The sequence below is a fragment of the Danio rerio genome, chromosome 13 (assembly GCF_052040795.2).
Source record: "Danio rerio strain M-AB ecotype USA chromosome 13, GRCz13ab, whole genome shotgun sequence".
Lineage (NCBI taxonomy): Eukaryota > Metazoa > Chordata > Actinopteri > Cypriniformes > Danionidae > Danio > Danio rerio.
Genome location: NC_141033.1, coordinates 3,913,925 through 3,936,500, shown reverse-complemented (window position 1 = coordinate 3,936,500; position 22,576 = coordinate 3,913,925). Strand labels below are relative to the sequence as shown.

General features: G+C 37.6%; 1 protein-coding gene and 2 long non-coding RNA genes across 6 annotated transcripts in view; all 3 read left to right on the top strand.

The window, feature by feature from the left end:
• Positions 1-22,576, top strand: part of tjap1 (tight junction associated protein 1 (peripheral)) — a 165,572-nt gene that overhangs the window by 132,995 nt on the left and 10,001 nt on the right. For 2 of the 4 annotated variants that reach the window (XM_087278268.1, XM_087278269.1), the window contains exons 8-10: positions 1,034-1,063; positions 10,189-10,296; positions 15,391-15,474. In XM_087278268.1, the coding sequence (XP_087134394.1) occupies positions 1,034-1,063; positions 10,189-10,296; positions 15,391-15,474 (222 nt within the window). 4 annotated transcript variants of the gene reach the window in all.
• Positions 6,048-9,597, top strand: LOC147834093 (uncharacterized). The gene is made up of 3 exons (XR_015505726.1): positions 6,048-6,729; positions 7,959-8,520; positions 8,674-9,597. It is a non-coding gene; the product is annotated as an uncharacterized LOC147834093 (long non-coding RNA).
• Positions 17,756-21,954, top strand: LOC147840973 (uncharacterized). The gene is made up of 3 exons (XR_015505704.1): positions 17,756-18,909; positions 19,443-20,544; positions 20,592-21,954. It is a non-coding gene; the product is annotated as an uncharacterized LOC147840973 (long non-coding RNA).

Here is a 22,576-nt window from a genome sequence, read left to right as displayed (position 1 = left end):
TTCGATAGGTGTGAAGCCAAGTTTTCAGGAACACAGTACACATACAGTACATACATACGCACAGTTGAAGTCAGATTTATTTATGTATTTTTTTTAATATTTCCCAATTGATGTTTAACAGAGCAGGGAAATTTTCACAGAATGTCTGATAATATTTTTCTTCTGGAAAATTTGTTTTATTTGGGCTAGAATAAAAGCAGTTTTTAATTTTTTACACACCATTTTAAAGACAAAATTATTATTAGTTATTTATTTATTTTAGCCTTATTTTTAGTTATTTTATTTAGAGTAATATTTACTTATAGCTTTATTTTTTAGTTATTTTATTTAGAGAGTAATATATCTGTATTATATTATTAATATTATTATTATTTATATATTTTTATAAAGTCTTATTTTTATATATATATTTATAAAGTCTTATTTTTATAATAAATAAAATTATTTATTTTAGTTAGAGCATAATATTTATTTCTTTACTATATTTATTTACTTATTTATTTTTTGTGTTTTGTTTTGTTATTTTTTTACTTTTTAGCTTTATTTTTAGTTATTTTATTTAGAGTGTGTATATATATATATATATATATATATATATATATATATATATTAAAAAAAATATTTAGAGTGTGTATATATATATATATATATATATTAAAAAAAGTTTTTCATCTTTTTTATTATTTTATTATTTATATAATTGTAGCTTTATTATTTCATCATTATTTTTTATAATATATATTATAATTTATAACTGATAAAAAGGTGTTGATCTCGAAGTGTGTCATTCACATCTAATTTCTGCTTTTCTTTTTTTCACCTTTTTATCTTTTCTTTTTCTTCTCTCGTCTCACATCTTTTACTTGCAGATATACGAGCTAATATATGTGTATAAAAGCTAAATTAAATATTGTTTTCTTTCTTTCTTTCTTTCTTTCCCCTTTTCTCTCATTCATGCTGCCTTGTGATTTGGGTATTTCACCATCATCTTCATTATCTTCATCATCATCTTCATCATCATCATCATCTTCAGGCTGCCATCAGTCAAACTTGGGTCTATGCAGTTGCGTTCTCATTCTCTATTTATCCCTTTCTTCTCCCTAATACTGTTGATAACATTCCCATGAGCATTGTGTATCTTTCCTCTTTCCTTGTCCTCTGTTTGTACAGTAGACATCTCGATAGATCTTTGTCTGTGCATGTGGAAGGATGCATTCTGGGAAAGATGCCGCAGTACATTTGTTTAATACTTTGATCACAAAAATGCTGGGTTCCACAGAATTATTCAACCAACAGAAATCGATTAAGTTGACTAAATTGTTGTTTTTTAGTGTAAAATGCACAACTTTGAGATAACTTCAAGAAAAGATTGAGCAACCTGCGAAAACATTTACTAAATAATAAAGGATGTAGTCATTGCTGTTTATAAAACGTTACATGCTTCTTGCAGATTACGCAATATTTTCAGTCATTTGTGATATTTAGATTAAACGATTTTATCTTATAATTTGCTTTCATCTTTTGGACAACAAACATGTGACCTTGCCTTCCAACCAATTATTGTTTGCCATGTAAGATTACAGGCTCTATCATACACCCGGTGCAATGTGGCGCAAGGCGCGACGCAATTGTTGTTTGCTAGTTTCAGCTTGGCGCAAGAGTCGTTTTGACGTTTTCCGCCACGCTGTTTAAATAGCAAATGCATTTGCGCTCATATGTGCACCCATAGGTGTTCTGGTCTAAAAAGGAAGGCGTTCTTAGGTGCATTGCTGGCGCGTTGCTATTTTGAGAAACTATAATAGATTTTTCAATAGACCAAAACAAAGCCGCTCTAGAGTCGAGCGCAGAGCACGTTAGTTGAGCACCTCGCTTTCACACTGCTTAATACACACAAGATGTAGAGCAATACGCAAATATCTTTACATATGAAAAATAATTATTATATTAGGGATATATATAGGATATAAATATAAAGTATTAAAATGTTACAAAACATTATTTTCTAGCCTACATTAATATAAAAACCATACTTTTATGTCTTCATCTCGGGAGCTTTTTCAGTTCATTTAATTTGCTTTAGTATAATGTTATTATTATTAGCAGTATTATTTATTATGTGCATATTATTTGTTTTATTAAAAACAAGCTTAGATTTGTCCACCTGTCAGGTTTTAGACCATATGGGGCACAGCATGTGTTTTAGGATATAACTCAGGTTTTTGAGCACACTTTGTTATTATTGTTCATTTATTAGTTTGCTGGAAATTAGAACTGAATTTAGAAATAGTTTTGAAACAAATCTTTGCGCTTAACAAACGATTAATAAACAATTAATAAATTAATTATTTATAGGCTAATTGATGTCTGTGCGTACATGGTTTCCCCATCCACGAGAGCGAAAGTGAAAGTTAATCATTTATCTCTCATTCTCGCGCTGCAGATGCTCTGTTTAACTGTTTTCTTGCTAGTGAAATGCTCAGATTTTCCACTTAGACCTACTTTACGTCATGGAAATAGCAAATATGCCATGGCGCAACGCAACTGACTTTTAAAGGGAATGGGAGACGAGACTCTGATTGGTTTATTCTCAACACACCTATAACTCATCAGGAAAAAAAAGCTCAACCCTTTTAGACCATGCGCCACGGCGCAAAGCGGATTTTTCCGCCCTGATATTTGCGCCCTACGCTTTGCACATGGATCGTCAAAATAGAGCCCTACGTGTGTGATGTCATAGAGAAAGTGGAACTAGTCAATAACTATCATAAGCAACATCATAAACAATGGCCACTATGTGTTTTTGTTTTCTGTATTCCCCTGCATGCTTTTTATATTGTCCACAAATCCACTGGTGTTTATGAATCAGCACGACGCCACACATCAAATGGATTGTGTAAAAATCAAGCTGATATTGTGTAGTCTGAACCCTGCATTAGTGTAACACTGAGCTGCAGACACTGTTGGCGTTTTGACCACCGGATTACAACTTTGGATGGTGGGAATGCAGCTGTTAAACTGATGCAAACACTTTCTCTGCCTCATTTCTTTCAGTCTCCTGATATAGCCTGATCTGATGTCTGTCAGTTTGCTCTTCATTATGATGGCTGTTGCTTTGCCAAAAATCTTCAACTCTTTTATTGGTCCACATTGGCTATAAAGCAGCCCAGGATCATTGGAAATGTACGTCTCAGCCTACAGGTTTGCCTTAATACATTGCTCAGGATACGTTTTGTTGCACGTTTCAGATGACAAATCCACCAGAGAGTGCAGTCTGTTTTGTAACTAAACGCTATAAAAGGCAACATAAAATATTAATATTTGGCTTAAAGTGCAATTTAAAGGCATAACTAGGTTAATTAGGCAAGTCGTTGGTCAACAATCGAAGATTTAATTAAATTGAAAATATAAATTTACATATGAATAAGGCATCTATTGATATTGCTGAAGTTTGCCCTGCGCGCTTGCAGTTCTTAAGAAACTTCTTTGGTGCATCAATCTTGTCAATGTTATTATTTAAAAAGGTAATGATTCGCACTCATCAAGTAATTGCTTCGTAAAGTTTTTATTTCTTCTTCTTACATTCCTCGGGTGATTTAAAGACACACGTTTCGGCACAATGCCTTCCTCAGTGTGTGACACAGTCCTCTCACTCCACCTTTTTATACCATAGTCAATCACAATGCGTCATTAGTTAGATGGCCACTCTCATTTTCATTTTGTTATCCATGACAGGGCTCAACAATAAGGACTGCCCGATGGCCCGGGGCCAGTATGAGAGACGCTTGGGACAGTAAACAGGATCATTACTGGCCCGATTGGGACCACCTTTTTGTTAAATAATTTCGAACTGAAATAAAATACCTTCACATTTTCCATACTGATCTTTTTGCTTTGTTAACACATAATTTTGCTTATTATACATATATTATACATAAATTAACATTTAAAAGTATTATTTAAATAATTTTTAACATTTAAATAATTATTGGCATTATTTTTGACACATTATTTAAAATATGTGGCTAAAAAATAGCTGTTAAATTGTATTTTTTTTTCTTTGGTGGGGCCAGTGGAAATTTTGGCCGGGCAAGTAAAAATCTAAACCATTGGCCTGATCAGACCAGTAGAAAAAATCCTTAGCGTTGAACCCTGCATGATCAGGGCCAGACGTAATCCGCGGAAGTTTTTTGCTATTTCTGCAGATAATTTTGGTAAAAATCTCCGGATTTCTGTGGAATTATTTTAGGAGTATCCAGCAGAGTATCATAACTAAAACCTTAATATATAAAATAAAAAGTAATAAATCACTGAATAAATTCAGATTTACACATTTACTCAAGTAAATAAAGAGAATTAATGATGGGCTAAAAATCTGCAGAATTTTGCACGCAGATTCCGTGTGGGCCTATCCATGATTAACCACACAATGACTGTCTGTCTTCACACTTCAAACATCATTCCCAGAGAAACAGTACATAAATTATTATCATTTGCCAAGTGTACATCGATACAATGAAAATCCGATAACTAACATAAAAAAATTACATTTGACAGTCACCCGAAGATTAAAAACAATCTTACCTTCACCTCAACCCACATAACTAACCACACAAGAAACGTATACCCTCACCTTCGAAACACAATTTCACAGGAAAACAGTATATTTACATCAATATAATGAAATTTCGATGCCACAACATTAAAAAATACATTTGTTATAATGTGTCGATCATCTAGACGGCAACTCGATGTTTACCAACAGTCTCTGCTTTTTCATTTCAATATATAATGATCAACCACACGAAAATACTTTTACCTTCAAAAACATTATTTCACAAGAAAACCGCGTATTAAAGTTCGTCCACACATCAGAAGTAGTTGTGTGTACTACGTATCCACAATTTTGTTGTTGTTGTGATACTGCCGTGAAATGCCGTGCTGTTCACATATTGCGCCTCTTGTGCGCACAAGTCTGTTATTTCCAATGGAGACGAGCGGCTTGCGCTCATATTGGGAGCGCCGCTCACACATACTCCAGACACCCCCAGTTGAAAACATCAAACGGTTGATCTTTGCCTACCCACGACAAAGGAGCGCGAACGCAAAGCACATTCAAGATGCTGAAGGAAGCAACGCCCCTCCCGTTTTACACATGCTTTTAAACCTTGTCCTCCATTACATCCGCCTTCCTGTATGCACAGTATTCCCTCAACGCAGATGTTCGGTTCTCCTGTGCTGAACGCAGCCTATTTGTCATTGAGTTCAGTCTCCTGTTCTCTCACTCTGTTTAGGCGTGCTCTGTTATGATTGGTTCGTATAGCATATTGTGGAAGAAGTATCAGTCAGGACTAAAGCCCCAAAAAAGGTCCTGAAAGTGATTTAGAAATTGTGCATGCTCAAATCGCGATTTTGATACAACTTTTATTAACCGCACAGCCTTAGTGGAAAGTAAACAAAGCAGCGTTCAGTACCAATTACACAGTAACTGTCACTCACATACTTCAGCAAATATGTCTTAAAATCTTTAAATCCATATAATTTGAGAATATTTGAGAAATCTAGCAAAATTAGAAACGGCCTCTTTGTGTCCCTTCTTGACTTGAAGTGTTTACTTGCTACGCCGCTTCACTACATCACACTCACGCTCTGATTGGCTGCTGAATAACCAATCAGATCACTCTCTTCAGCCGATGTTGATTCTACATGCTAAATTGGGCCAATGAGATTCAACGTTAACCCAATGAGAGGCAGCATGTGGAACATACCAAACCAATTATCCCAATGGCAACTGTTGGTTAGGTGTGTACTGGCCAAAAGAAAAAAGTGCACTTTGACTACATAGTTTTACCTTGATTTTACATTGCTTTAATCTCTTTTGTGGAAGCGTGCTTCACCAGACTTGAACCCAAGTACCAAAACCATACAAATTTGAGCTATTGAGCACAACAGAAAAGTTGACTATATGGAGATAAATAAGTGACGCAAACGTACTCATTACAAATTACAGACATTAAGTTGTTTAGTGGTAATTATTTGGCGTTGTGCAAAGGACTAAATCTTAATAATCCAATTTTTGTTGATAATATGTCCTTTCAAATGCAATTAGTGTGAAAGGGAACAGCAGTTGTCATTGTTGTCTTCATTTAAGTGCAGTACCACAAAACAAATGTAGACTGAAGCATGTATTTCCAGTGAGTCTGTGTTGCTTTAAAGAAAATTCTTTGTTGTGGACATGCCGAACTCTTGATTGAGGGTCACCATTTCTCTCTACTTTTTCTTTGTGTGTGTCTTTAAATCTCTCACTTTGAGCAAGAGCCTACAGAACTGAAGTGTGTCTTAAGGACCAAGGCTTTTGTTAAATGTGTCCTCTTTGAAATTCTGAAGAGCTTTTGTTCAGTCATTTAAGTAGGGAGACATATGAAGCCATCATCAACACAGGAGTGTAGTGTCCTCCTACTGAGCTCCTAAGCTTCAGTAAGAAAAAAAAAACACTGAAGTCAGACTCAACACTTTTTTGAGATCAACCTATTTTATAGTTTTTATTATAGCTTACATTCATTACATTCATCCATATTTACAGTTAGGTCCATAAATATTGGGACATCAACTCAATTCTAACAGTTTTTTACAACAACACAATGGATTTCAAATGGAACGAACAATCTGTGCTTTAACAGCAGACTGTCAGCTTTATTTTGAGGATATGTACATCAAAATTAGGTGAACTCTGTAGGAATTACAACAGTTTGCAAATGTGCCTCCCACTTGTTAAGGGTCCAAAAGTAATTGTACAATTGGTTTCTCAGCTGTTCCATGGCTAGTTGTGTGTTATTTCTATATTATCCCAATTACAATGAGCAGAAAAAAAGTCCTGAGTTCATTTCAAGTGGGCTATTTGCATTTGGAATCTGTTACTGTCAAATCTCAAAATGAGATCTAAAAAGCTGTCACTATCAGTCAAGCAAGCCATCATTAGGCTGAAAAAGCAAAACACTTTCAGAGAGACAGCCAAAACAACTGCTTGGAACATTCTTTAAAAGAAAGACCGCGCCAGTGAGCTCAGCAATACCAAAAGACCCAGAAGACCACAGAAAACAACTGTGGTGGACGACCTAAGAATTCTTTCGTTGGTGAAGAAACACCCTTCACAGATCAAGAGCACTTTACAGGAGGTTGTTGTATGTGTGTCAAAGTCAATAATCGAGACAACACTACACCAGAGTGAATACAGAGTTCATCACAAGATGTAAATCATTGGTGAGCCTCAAAAACAGGAAGGCCAGATTAGAGCTCTAAAAAAAGCCTTCACAGTGCTTGAACAGCGTCCTATGGACAGATCAGGATCAACTTGTACCAGAGTGATGGGAAGAGAAGAGTATGGAGAAGCAAAGGAACTGCTCATGATCCTAAGCAGTGAAGTATGGTGGTTGTAGTGTCATGGCGTGGGCATGTATGGCTGCCAATTGAACTGGTTCTCTTGTATTTATTGATGATCTGATTGCTGACAAAAGCAGCAGGATGAATTCTGAAGTGTTTCAGGCAATATCTTCTGCTCATATTAAGCCAAATGCTTCAGAACTCATTGGATGGTGCTTCACTGCAGATGGAGAATGACCCAAAGCATACTGCAAAAGCAACCAAAGAGTTTTTAAAGGGAAAGAAGTTGAATGTTATGCAGTGGCTAAGTCAATCCCCTAACCTGAATTCGATTGAGCATGCATTTCACGTGCTGAAGACTGAAACTGGAAGGAAACTGCCCCATAAACAAGCAGATACTGAAGACGGTTGCTGTAGAGGCCTGGCAGAGCACCACCAGGTATGAAATCCAGCATCTGGTGATGTCTGTGCATTCCAGACTTCAGTTTGTAACTGACTGCAAAGGATTTGACAAGTATTAAAAAGTGAAAGTTTGATTTCTGATTATTATTGTGTCCCAATACTTTTGGACCCTTAACAAGTGGGAGGCACATTTGCAAACTGTTGTAATTCCTACAGCGTTCACCTGATTTGGATGCGAATAGTCAAATTAAAGCTGACAGTCTGCAGTTAAAGCACAGATTGTTCATTTGATTTCAAATCAATTGTGTTGGTGTATGGAGTCAAAAATGTTAGAATTATGTCAATGTCCCAATATTTTTAGAGCTAACTGTGTATACAGTATATATATAAATATAGGGACATATAAGATTAAAGCGATTAGACCCAAAAAATTGAAAACGTACTCACTATTTACTCATTGTCAAGTAGTTTCAAACCTTTATGAGTTTCTTCTGTTGAACACAAAAACAGATATTTTGAATAAAGCTGGAAAATTGTCATTTCTGACCAAATCTGGACAATCAGATGTGACTTTTACCATTTTCACACCCACCTTTCCAGTAGGTACTGTTAGTTGAACCGAAAGCTTAAACTAAAAATTAATGCTGGGTTACAGAAGAGGAAAATTACAGCAGCCAGTAAGGATCAGAATTTCCGCAGAGGTTTTCAGTCATTTGTGGTGTTGTAAAGTCTAAATCAGGGGTCACCAATCCTGGTCCTGGAGGGCCGGTGTCCCTGCAGGGTTTAGCTCCAACTTGCCTCAACACACCTGCCTGGATGTTTCAAGTATACCTAGTAAGATCTTGATTAGCTTGTTCAGGTGTGTTTGATTAGGGTTGGAGCTAAAATCTGCAGGACACCGGCCCTCCAGGAACAAGTTTGGTGACCACTGGTCTAAATGTTTGCACCTTGACATATATTTTTTAGATTTAATTACAGTAGCCCAGAAACATATCCATTACTTTTTTATTTTAGTATGATCATTACATAAATGTACATATATTCTAAAAATGCTGATAAAATTGCATTTTGCAAGTTAGTTATATTGTATGAAATATGGTTATTGCGACACTCAATATTACTCAATATTATAAAACAATATTTTATATTTTTCCAGTATTTTGCTACCCCTTGCTGCAGCCACACTTCCATCTCATTTACAAATGATGTGTGCTTTTAATTAACAAACAAGATTAATGTGAAAACAAAGTGGAGAGTAACATTATTACAAAGATGTCTTGCCATCAAAGCTTTCTGATGTTCACATGAACTGGTTAAGGTAATTTCTCTGATCACACCCCAGTAACTCGAGATCATGCTTGTTGAATGTAATCGCCAATTGAATCTATCGCAGTACCTGAGGATAAAATATTATTCAATTAACAGTTCAGGCAGTTAAGTGGCACCAAAATTTGTGTTCTGATCTGGTCTGGTATATAGGTACCAGTGCTAATATTGGCACCAGGTTTGGGTACCCAGCCCTAATTAAGAGACGATGCTAAATACAACTAGAGATGTTGCGATTCGGTCCCATCCTGATACCGATTCCGATACCTGAGCTCAGGGTATCGGCCGATACAGAATACTGAACCATCGCAGATGTGTGTACTTCTAGCCCTGTGTAAATTGACAGTTAATTTATGGTGCGCTTCAGACTTATTCGATAATAAAACGTGAACAAATAAATACAGTGAACTAGAGTATTTTCATTATCTGACATTTTTATTATCAGACTTTCAACAGTAATATTATTTAATGTACTTTACTGAAACAAGCCACAAATAAAAAAAAAATGTAAACTGAAAGGAAACGTCTATTCACAAGTTTTACATTTGCAAAAAAATAAATTAATATGATTAATTTAGAAAAGTAACCAATCAGAAACTTTAAAAAAGTAAATAAAATAGAGTGTTACCCTCTTCTTTGAAGAAGAACTGACTTTGGGTTTGCAGTGTTAAGCAAAGCTAGTGGTTATACTGTATGTCTCATTTAAAAAGATGGTATCAGATCGGTTTATGGTTTCAAATACTACAAATTGTATCAGAAATACTCATTGATACTGCAAAAATTCTGGCATTGAGTATTTCTGATGCTAGTATCAGTATCAGAACCGCCCTACACACAACTGTTTTCTCATGGGAACTGCCTCAGTCGCATTCCCAGACTGTTTGCTTGAATTTCAATGAGAGCATGATAAGTTCACAACTATTCTAAGCATTTTTTGTTTATTGGTGTTATAGATAATAATTACTAGTCTTTTATATTGTTCTTTTATATAAAAAGTGAGAGGTTGAACCTCACCCAAAACCCCTAACATTGAACTTCTCATGAATGTCCTTTTTTTTCTTCTTCTTCTTCTTCTCTTTATAGCTCCGTAAAGTGGAAAGAGACAAGAAAACTATGGATCAAGAGATAGTGGAGCTCACCAATAAACTTGTGGACGCCAAAAATACCATCGACAAGCTGGAGGAGCTGAACGTACGTGCCGTATCAGAGCTTTCTGTGTGTTTGTGTCTGAGCCGCAGTGTTACTGGGATTGATAACTACTGGAGCTGAAAATTGAAAGTTGCACTAGGGGGGGATCTGTGTGGAGATTTGACACCAGTCGACTGTCAGATTCCTGAAATGACGTCCGCCTGGGGAACACGATCAAGTCTGCTCATTCATTTCTTTCTCATTTTAAGATTCTGAAGTCGACTGCGCACAAACAACAAAAACTCAACAACTCTCTAGACCAGAGGTTTCAAACTGCCAGCCCCCAGGTCATTTACGCCCCCACCTCTTCCTTGCTCTGCCCCATAACTGACGTCAAAAACATAATAAGATTCAGCCCACCAAAACATATACTTTTGAATCACTATCATTGAAGTGCAGTCACATATATCCACTTGTCAAATTAGTCACACGTCAAATTCACTTCACAATAGATGCATATTTGCATCATGGGCGGGGCTTTCTGTCTGGTCGGTGACTCATTATAATAGCTAATAGCTTATAATAATAATTATAATAATAATAATAATTATTATTATAATAACTAATAGCTTTTTTGCTAAATGGCTACAGTGGTTTTTATTAAGAGAGTAGATGTGCTTTATATGCTTTAGGAAGGCTGAAAAACACCATATATTTGCTCGGCATCATGTCCAAGTCTATTAGATCCTTTCATAAGTGCACCCAGCCCTAGGAGTTCTACAACTCCTCCAGAAACTATACCTGTATATTGGAAGCTTTCAGCAGTGCTTCCAACTGAGCCGAGCCCAGTTTGATGAGCTGTTGTCCGGTGTCAACAGTAGAATTTCCCCTCGGGACATCAACTGCAGGCACTACATCAAAATTACACCCCTACAAGAGTGAGCTCCTGATTGGTTAACGTGGCACAATTGTCCACTAAAGTTCAGATTTTCCTACTCGAACGAATCACGTTATATGAGTTGCTTCTCATATGCAAATCATAAATTGCCCCCCTCGCACTGAGATGGCCCACCACCAATTTGAGTTTGAGACACCTGCTCTAGACGAAGCCTTTTTAAATCAAACTGACAAAATCCAAAAGGATTTCCACCCGGGACACCAACTGCAGGCACAAGGTCATAATCACGCTCCTACAAGAGCAAGCTCCTAATTGGTTAATTTGGCATGATTGTCCGCACAATTGTACATTACCACCATTACACCACCTGTATTTTGTTGAACACTTCTTCATGGCTTACATGTTATGCTGGTGATGTAACAAATATGATAATTTTGCTAATATTTGATTTAAATTATTACCATTTGTATTAAAACTATGAACATTAGCAAAATTTTGCTGCTGTTTTTTCTTTTACAAAAAAAGAAAGATCGACGAGAACAATTCAAGTAACTCAAGTTTCCTAAACTGCTTTCTGTTATTCTTACGCTATCTGTTCAACTTTTGGGTAAGCAATAGTAGGTTAGGACAGAATACTAATAGTATATTCATTCATTCATTCATTCATTCATTTTTTACCGCTTTTCCGGGGCCGGGTCGCGGAGGCAGCAGTCTTAAGAGAGAACCCCCGACTTCCCTCACCCCAGACACTTCCTCCAGCTCCTACGGGGGGATCCCAGGCCAGCCGAGAGACATAGTCCCTCCAGCGTGTCCTGGGTTTTCCCCCAGGGCTCCTCCTGGTGGGACATGCCTGTAAAACCTCCCTAGTTAGGCATCCGAAACAGATACCCGAGCCACCTCAGCTGACTTCTCTTAATGTGGAGGAGCAGCGGCTCTACTCCGAACTCCTCCTGGCTGGCAGAGCTCCTCACCCTGTCTATAAGGGTGCGCCCTGCCACCTGCAAAGGAAGCTAATTTCGGCTGCTTGTAACCGAGATCTTGTCCTTTCGGTCATGACCCAAACCTCATGACCATAGGTGAGAGTAGGAACGTAGATTGACCGGTAAATCGAGAGCTTTGCCTTTCGGCTCAGCTCCTTCTTTACCACAACGGACCGGTGCATTGAACACATCACAGCTGCCGCTGCACCAAACCACATGTCAATCTCACTTCTCATCCTTCCCTTACTTGTGAACAAAACCTCAAGATACTTGAACTCTTCCACCTAGGGTAAGGACTTTCCTCCAACCTGGAGATGGCAAGCCATCTTTTTCCAGTGGAGCACCATGGCCTCGGACTTGTAGTCGCTGATTCTCATCTACTAATAATACAATGTGCTAATTAAAAGTCGAAATGCTAATTTAAACTACCGTTTTAATATGTATAAGAAACCCCACTTTTTTTGAGCTTGAATGTTAAAACAGCCCTCCCATGGTTTGTCAGTCACTCAAAAGACCCCCCGTCAATATGAGTTTGAGACCCCTGCTTTAGACGAAGCCCCATTTACATCAGATTGCTTTTAAATGCTATCTGTGGCACTGAAAAGCCTTCGATTATAATGAGAGATTTCATAAACACTCCTGGCAGTCGAGTCGTTTACAGAGGACTGTAAATTAGCAGACAGATTGCCATTCCGATGGTGGGTTTTTAGGATCATAACTCAATGAGGAAAAACAAAGCGCCCGAACGCAGGTAATTCTGAGATGCCTTTATTACACTGCATGTAGAAAGTGGTGCCACGGGGAACTAATTATAGCTCTGGAGAAAGTGATGGCCGTCTGTTGGCGGTGTTTAAACGCTGCGCTTCATCTCCTTAGACAGATCAAGCGCACATCAATCATACCTCTTTCCTCAGAGGTTTAGAGCGCAGCCACTTTTTTTTTTTTATCTTTATGGGCTTTTTTAGTTATAAATCCTGAATACTGCAGCAGCCCTGGGTGACATTTTCCTTGTTTTACTGAGTCAAGCATCAGTCAAAGGTTTGGACACAGAGTGTGTGTGTGGTTTGTTATCATTAGCTGCTGTATGTTTCTATCCAAAGATGCAAATTAAATGTATGCGCAAAACTGGAATATGGCATAAAACAATGCCCCCACCCCCCCAGCCGCGTGTATGTGCATATAGTTTTTTTTTTATGTACATTTCATATGCACGTTTCCGTCAAACATTTTTTATGCAATTATTCAAACGGCACATAAAAGATAAAGATAAACTATATGTTGTTGTGGTCATGTGTTTATTAATCCCATTGAATCCAATGTAAGCAGTTAAAGAGCCAATATTATACATGAAATATGGTCATATTTTGGTTATATGGATCTCCAACAGCAGTCTGATATGCATGCTAGGTCAAAAAACACTTTCATGGTCTTAGCCATTATCCTAGCGCCTCCCGTATGAATCGTTCAGTGATTAATTTGTTCCCAAACCCCTCCTTAGCACGAAGCTTATCTGCGCTTATTGGACCGATGACAGCCTGTTGTGATTGGTCGCCAGCCTTCAGCGCGAGACAAATGCCCAATGCGGTTTGTCAAGGGTTCCCATCCCCAACATTGGGATAGGATCCGATCGCAACGGACGCCCCGAAACACGCTTCATAGTAAAACTTACTCAACAGTGTTATTCAGACACCTTACCACCAAAAGCAGTGTAGTCAAACACCAGCATATTACTCCATTCTTAACCATGACACGCATTCAGTAGTAATCCACACAGCAGCAAAAGCTGAAGCATTCTGAAGCTTGACCACTGCACGTGTGTAGGAACAGCGGACAGTGGCCATAGCAATGACAAACGGCAGTGGAACGCGAGCTCACAAATGCAAACGAGCTCGTAAACCTAATTAAAGAATTAAAAAGCAAGACATAGTCATATTTTATTGTGGTAAAATAAGCGTAATCTTGAGGCCTTTACCTTTCATATAAGCCACTTCTGACACTAAGGGCTCTATTTTCACGGTCCATGAGCAGAGCGCAAAACGCAGGACGCAAACGCTTTTAGGGCATGTCAGAACGCATTTTTGCTAATTTAAGGACGGGAAAATCCGCTTTGCGCCATGACGCATGGTCTAAAAGGGTTGAGTTTATTTTCTTAATGAGTTATAGGTGTGTTTTGAGAATAAACCAATTAGAGCCTCATCTCCCATTCCCTTTAAGAGCAGCTGCGTCGCGCCATAAGCGCATTTTGACGTAAAGTAAGTATCTATAAATAATTAATTTATTTTGTTAAGCGCAAAGATTTGTTTCAAAACTATTTCTAAATTCAGTTCTAATTTCCAGCAAACGAATAAATGAACAATAATAACCAAGTGTGTTCAAAATACTGAGTTATTTCCAAATACACCTGCCATGCCCCATATGGTCTAACATTTGACAGGTGGACAAATCTAAGCTTGTTTTTAATAAAACAAATATAAATATGCATATAATAAATAATACTGCTAATAATAATAACATTATACAAAAGCAAATTGAATGAACTGAAAAAGCCTCCCGAGATGAAGAAAGTAAGGCAGTGGTTTTTAAATCTTCATGTAGGCTAGAAATTAATATGTTTTGTAATATTTTAATCATTTATATTTATATCCTGTATATATCCTTAATATATACATCCTTAAGATATTATATATTTTTCATATGTAAAGATATTTGCGTATTGCTCTGCATCTTGTTTGTAGTGTGTAAGCCAGGCGCTCTTTGCGCCAGACAATAGACCGACTTTGTTCTGGTCTAAAGATCAGACTATTTACAGTTTCTCAAAATAGCAACGCACCAAAACACGCCTGCTTTTTTAGACCAGAACGCCTATGGGTGCACATTTGAGAGCAAATGCATTTGCTATTTAAACAGCGTGGCACAACACCTCAAAATGACCCTTGCGCCGAGCTAAAAGTAGCAAAAGAGTATTGTGCCCGCCTTGTGCCACATTGCGCCGAGTGTATGATAGGGCTCTAAATGTCTCAACCTGAAGTCAAGTTATTATTTGTTGTTCCTAAAACTTGGATAAGCGACAAGACCTTTTGTCAGGTAGTGTCGTTTCAACCTAAAAGGCTTTTACTCGACACATTTGTGATGATCTGTACATACAGTCTACTGTGTCCAAACCTTTGTTTACACTTGCTTTTTCTCAGTTTAATGAAAATGTGATTATCTTTATTTGATGTGTTGTCATACCCGTTTCCCTGACTCTTGTTCTTGAACTCATTTTCTCTCCTTTTGCAGGAACGCTATCGACAGGATTGCAATCTGGCCGTGCAGCTGTTGAAGTGCAATAAATCGCATTTCAGGAACCACAAGTTTGCTGATGTAAGTAGGCTACCAGGATCCTTATAGGTAGCTAGTTTTAAGGCACACCCCCTCCCACGTTTAAAGGAATAGTTCACTTAATATATTTTTTTTAATCTGTAATTTTTATTCATCTCATGTTGTTTCAAATACTTCTGAGCTTTTTTTTTTTTAAAGCAAAGGTTTCCTGAATTTAGCTTTTTACCATTTTTTTGTGCTTTTACTTTCTACTTGATGACGAAAAAATCACCTCAGTTTTATTCATAGGCACAATGTGAGCCAAAATACACAGTTTGATGCATTTCCTGATATTTATTTATGAGTCGAGCATGATAAATCCTATTTTAGTGTCTGGTTTAAAGTACATTTAATTTATTTTAAATACTTTGAAATCATGTTAAGTGGGGATGCAACGGTTATAGATTTTGATAGTAGGATTATAGTGTGAGGAATAATCACGGTTATCATGATGATTACGCATTTATTAATTTCAAAACACTACTCAGGCCCGTAGCCAGCCTGGTGAGAGGGGTGGTTCTTTTTTTCTGAAAAAGTGAACCTTTTTGCAGTTATTTGAGTTTCTATTTAACTATGAGATTTCAATCCTGCATTTTAGTGACTTTTTTTTGCTCGATTAGCTAATCAGACTTGATCATAACCACACTTTTTGATGTACTAAAAATATTTCCCAAAAAATGCAATAAAAAAAATTTAAATAAGATTAATTAACAAAACAAAACAAATGTATTATATATCATTAGGAAATATCTGTCTTAAAGTCTTAAAGTAAAAAAAACTGTAGTCTACTGTCATTTATTAGAATAAAAACAACCTGGCCAGCACATGCAACTGTCCTCAGTCACAATTTGGACATTTCAATAAAAAAAATAATAATTACAACAATAATAGCCTATTAATAATAATAATCATAATAATAATAATAATAATACAATATTAATTATTCTTCAGATTTTTTCTAGCCTCTTTGGTTAAACAACATAAAGTCTTATTACACGTACAGGTGTTTCAGGCGCATGGTCAGATTTTCTCCAGGTAATAATTTATTTTGTTTATATTAATTTCGTCCCAAAAATGATTAGACCGGTCCAGTTTTATCTGGAATGCATCCCAGATCACCTTCTGAAGTGGTTTGAGTGATTGGGTTTATATCCGATCAGAATAAAACGAATAAAGTGAGAAAAAAAGCCTCAAAAACACAGACGTGACGGGATTGCGCCTTTTGCTGTGAAGTGACATCTGACAGCTGAGGACTCCGCTTCCCATTTAAAGCTTTCGTCGGACAGTTATTTAAAATAAAATAATGGCAAAAATAGGGAAAGGGAGGTCATGTACTGGACAATTCAATAAGTATACAGGACGTCCCGGCTAATGCGGCCAGTTAGCCTAGAACCTCATGGATGGGGCAGATTTTCATCTGTTAGGAAGTTAGTAACTTTTGCCTTACCCTGTTTGGCAGTCAGTATCCATGAATGTCGTATCAAAGATTCAAATGTTACCTCGCAGTGGGTTACGTTACTCGCGTCACATTGTTGTGGCTTTGAGGCTCTACGGGATTCGAATTACTGGCCAGAGTTGATTAAAATGACACTATTACAATAAATATTGAATATAAATATATTATATTAATTATATAATAAATATATAATGTTAAATTACATAAAAATAATTAAAGGGACAAAATCTGGACCTTTTAACGAACCACCCGAACCCCCCCTGGCTACGGGCATGAGAGTTTAGAAAATCTCGTGAAAACTATATGATTTAAAGTGTTATTTATTGCTGCTCAGTAACTAATTAATACAGCACAAAATAATAATAAGAACAAACAGTAGTCCATTTCTCTTTGGACTGAAAAATACAACCCGGTCTCATTCTGAAAATGTAGTCCTGTGCACATTTCTGGAGACTTTCTGGAGAAAAATCAAGGCATGATCATATTTTATTTTAGATAAATAAGTGTAATCTAGAGACCTTTGCCTTTCATATAAGCCACTTCTGATACCAAGTGATTAAGTCAAGTTATTATTTGTTCCTAAAACCTGGATAGGCGACTTTTGTCAGGTAGTGTAGTAAAATATTATGTACTGTCATGGAAAATGATGACTTTCACTATGTAAAAGAGCAGCTTAGACATTTTGCTAAACATCTTGTTTGATTATTTGTAAGAAACATGGATTTGAAACAACATGAGTGAACACTGGCAGAAGTGTGTGTGTGTGTGTGTGTGCAGTGGGCGCAGCAGAGGACCTGTCGAAGTCTGAATGTGTTTTGCCCTCCGCAGTGACACTCGTGGACGGGGATGAGACACAGTTATTTGTTATGGACACAGACTTCGGATTTTACGGACTGGGATCAGAGAGGAATAGTCAGAGAGAGAGAGAGATGAAGAGAAAGAGACCAAGAGAATAGAGAGAGTGTGTTAGCATGGACTGTGTGTGTTTGTGTGTTACGAGACACACTGCTGGTCTTTCTGTCTCACTGGCAGAGAAAAGGCAGAGTATTGACAAGGTGCCAAATTGCAGACGCATCCGTCTGTTTGGCCTTTGTGTCTGTCCGCGGGGGAAAGTGGGCCAGATTTCCAGTTGACGGACAGCACTGTGTGTACGCCAGCAGAGAGGTATGATACGACCGCTCGGCCTCGTGGGCATACGGGTATTGAACACATCGGGACATTATCACCTGTGGCCCGCTCTCCACATTACACACATTTATCACTCTGTCAGCACTCGCTTGTTTATTTCGCTAATAGCATTAAGTCAGGGCCAAAGCGAGGACAATGCGCTTAGCACGTTTGCTATTTGAATCGTTTAAAGCTGTTGAAAACGCAGGAACACCAGACACTTATTTACTTCATTTGTTGTTTTAAAGTGCACATGAAATCAAAACAGACCACATTGATTTTGTTAGCATTACAGTTAGCATTATAGTCTTGTGGTGGACAATTCATCTGTGCATGTCATTAAGAAAACAACAATAGCGTGCCCTTGTAATCTTTAATTTAAATCTGAAAATGCACTTCCTGTTGGTTTTCAGTTCAAATCTCAGATGACGTCTGTCTGAGGTAATGGGCGTGGCTAACATACTTAACCACGCCCCTCCAGCCCTCAGTTTTGACAACAGAAATTTTTCTGAATGAAATGCCTACTTTACTACATCCAATCAGCTCGCAGTAAAAAAACAAGCCACGCCCACTTTTCCTAATTTAATAATCCGTTTCTATAGGAATTGTCACAATACGAAGAAAAAATACGTCACGTCTTTCAGTTCTTGCAGACTTTAAGATTGGAATGGTTGTATTTTCAGGGCTGCTCTACATTGGAAAAATATGACATGAACAATATTCTTATTGTGGGATTTGTATTTTACTATACAGATGCATGATTTTTCACTAAATACCTTGAATAGGTATTTTTGGGAATAGCTAATTGTTCTAGAGTTAAGCCTGGTTTATACTTCTGCGTCAAGTGACCGGCGCAGGCAACGCGCGTGGCTGGGCATTTATACTTCTGCGCGCTGTCTCCGTTGGTCTGCATTAACACTTCCGAAACGCTAGTGGGCAGTGAGGTGTAAATGTTCCTCTGTGTCGAGTTTCTTCGCTTCTGTTTTGCTATTCTGAACACTTCCTGGATGTACAAGTGACTCAAACTCGCTCATTTTGAGGCAGGAACCAGCGGACGTGCAACAACTTTAACCATGAGGTAAACAAAGAACAAAACTTTCCATCCGGAGCTCCTTCACGGGACTCCACACTTGTAAACAATCGCTCGCGCCATTCGCGCGGCTCTCGGTCCCGCCCAGACTCGTCGGCGCTAGCAAGCCGACCAATCACAGAGCTTGCGCTACGCGTTGTTGCGACGTGTAGTTACAATTTTTGAGAGGTGCACGTCAGTGACGGCGACGGCCACGGCGATGGGCTATGCGTCAGCGCCGTAGCATACGCCGGTGTTTGACGCAGAAGTATAAATCAGCCTTAAGCAGGAAGATTTTGTTAGGCACTTGATCTGCATAGAGTGTCATATAAATGACAAAAATGACACCGCAAATTGAGGTTTTCTTACTTAGAGATTTAGTCTTCTTTCTAGGATGAATATATATAATTATTTATATTAATTTATTATTAATGATGACATTTCTGGACAAATGAGTTAAAGGTGCAGTATGTAAGTTTGACACCCAGTGGCTGAACTAGGTATTGCACTCCTTGTTCAAAGCACACGCAAGCGCAGGTTACCAGATGGACGTGCCTGACTATCGAGCCTAAAGGCTGGTTTAAGTCGTGGTGTAAATAAAGGCAGCGGCAAGCGCTAGAAGGAATATTTTACCAACACCTGAAATTTATATTCTAGAAACGGCTTCTGTTTCTTGAAGCTCAACAACAGAAAACTGACAATGCTCAGCTTAGGTACAGCTCATGTGCTTTATACAGTGTTAAATGCTAATAATGTGAGTCTGAATGCCATCTTACATCACATTTATTGCTGTACTACTGAAAGCAGCAGCAGATAGTTCACCTCAGATCTTGAAAAATAAAATAAACCATTTGAAATGGAGCTTTAGAACTGAGACTCAGTGCAAACCAACACATATCAGTGATTCAACATCTACATTTAATAACGTTAAGGAGGTTTAATATGTATTAAATAGACTGAAAACCTTATCATTTTGCTGGAGTGCAGTGAGTGCACTATTCTGTGCTTGTGAATGGCTGTATTTACATTTCTGTCATGTTTCGTCTGGTGGAAACAGCCAAATTGCTCATCACTGCAAATCTGGTCACGTAGTATGTTATTTACGTTCGTTATGTTTATGTTACTTGCTAATTAATAACCACCACATGTGTAACTCTGAATCTGTGTCTCATTTCGGAGTCTGCTACTGTCCAGACACCGGATATTCTGGACGTCGCATTTTCGGTAGCGGACGCATACTTTGAAGGCCTTCCTGACTGAATTAATCACTCCAAGGCAACCCAGGGTGCTGAAATATAATTGGCTGAACTGGCATTGGGTGGGTTAAATGATCAAAACAAAGACAGCCGTTCCGGCACGGAAAACACATGTTCAAAGCAGTGTGACTTCAGCATTGTGACTTCAGCATTCAAAGCAGTGTGACTTCAGCAATCTGACTTCAGCATTGTTTTCCATATAAACAAGACTGTTCACTTAGCATGTTTCATAAATATTCGCAAACATATTATGGTATTTTTATGTTTTAGAGGAGTCAGAAACTTACATACAGCACCTTTAAAAATAAACATTGTTTTCCACTGCAATATAAACATGAACAGAAAATTGTTTTGTTAATTTATTTGAATTGCTACTAAAGGATTACACAAAATGAAAAGATGTGTGATTAAAGTTGTGCTTTATAAGCAAAAAAAAAAACATTGTTTAAAAATATAATATCATTTCTTATATTTGAGAATCATTCTGTTTGAAGTTAACTAGATTCTTCAAGTCATACATCAAGATTTATTTTATTTTTACTTTTTGTAATTAAGTTCATTTATATAAATAATTTATATGAAAATTTCCTGACCTATTTGAAGAATATAAACAAAGACCATTATATAAATAATCACAATATTTTTTAAGATGATAAAAAATGCTTATGTTTGTCCAGACATTTAGACTTTGCAGAGAAAGCTTCACTTTCCAGTGAATGTGGGCACAGGATCTTCCTCTTTAGCCTCAATTAATTCACAAAGAATCATTCTTCATCCTTTTTTAATTTATTGAATTGACAGCAGCGACTAATCTCTTGAATCACGATCTCTCTCTGAGAACCACAGCAAAGCAGTGAGTTCACCGGCACCGTGTTATTTTTAGAAGATATTTGATCCACTGTCCAGATTATCTTCTTGCCCTGCTCTCATGAACTGTCTAATTCATTACTCTGTAAGTGAAATCCACAGACTATTGCTTTAGTTATTTTAAGGCTCAGTTGCACCTAAGCCATTACCTTCTTTTCAGTCAGGCACTTCTAGCATTAAGCCACTGTTGTAAAGCATCCACTTTAAAGTCGTCATTTGCAAAATTCTCCAAATGAATGTCAAACTGATCTGCACTGCATATGCAACTGGCCACTTGTGAATCCTCTCATGGCTTCAGAAGTGCTTTGAGAACTGGGGAGCCATTATGCTTCAGTCCAGTGCTGGCAAACTGAGAGTTATTACAGTGGCTGTATTATAGAGGCTGTTATCTATCTATAGCTAAAGATGGAAATGATGCAGAGTAATTGGCGCACGGTCTTTTACTGCAAAGTGCAGGCCAGCGCAATACAAGTGTAATTGTGGATTCTCTTTGTTGGAAAAAATGACTACCAGCATGTTAGAAGGTGCAAGTAGACCTAAATGCTAATGATTCTCATTATATAAGCCCTAAGTTTTGCACATGTAGACAATTTGTTTGATGTTAAAAGCTGAGTACATAGGGTGTACTCAATAGGCCATCTAAACCATGCCAGGTCGCATTTGACCCCCATTTCCCGGTTCGTTTGACAAGTGTGAGTGCTCACCTTGAGTGACTTACCTCCAGGTCTGGTTCAGTTATCCAGCATTAAACCACTGTTATTTGTTTGGAAGAGGTGTGCCAGAGCACGGTTTGTTTGGGCTTTGTCGCGGTACACAGTGTGTGCAAAACGCGTCTGAACCCGAAACTGAAGATGCAATGTCACCTTTAAGCGACCGTTTCATATGGATTATTAATAATTCTTACTGTTCAATGAACGCGAACAGTCATAGTTTATTAAAGATGCAAACCCCCTGCTGCTCCTTCAGCAAACCTCCCAATACGTGCAGCACGAGGACTTTCATGAACATTCATAAGCATCACATGTGGTGAATCTGTTCAGCAAAAGATTGGACTCTGTGTCTCTGCATATCAAAGGACTTGAAATTATACAAAACAATATAACTACTCTTCTGTTAAAGTGAACAGTCGCATCATTGATGACATAAGCGTGCTCAGGCTCAGAAGTCAAAAAATGCAATGTGAGTGCGGGCCGAGGGGGGGTAATTACACCTGGGCATGGTTCAAGACAACTGTGCCTAGTGTAGTACACTCTTACACAATATTGGCAAAAGTTTTGGGACATCTTCATG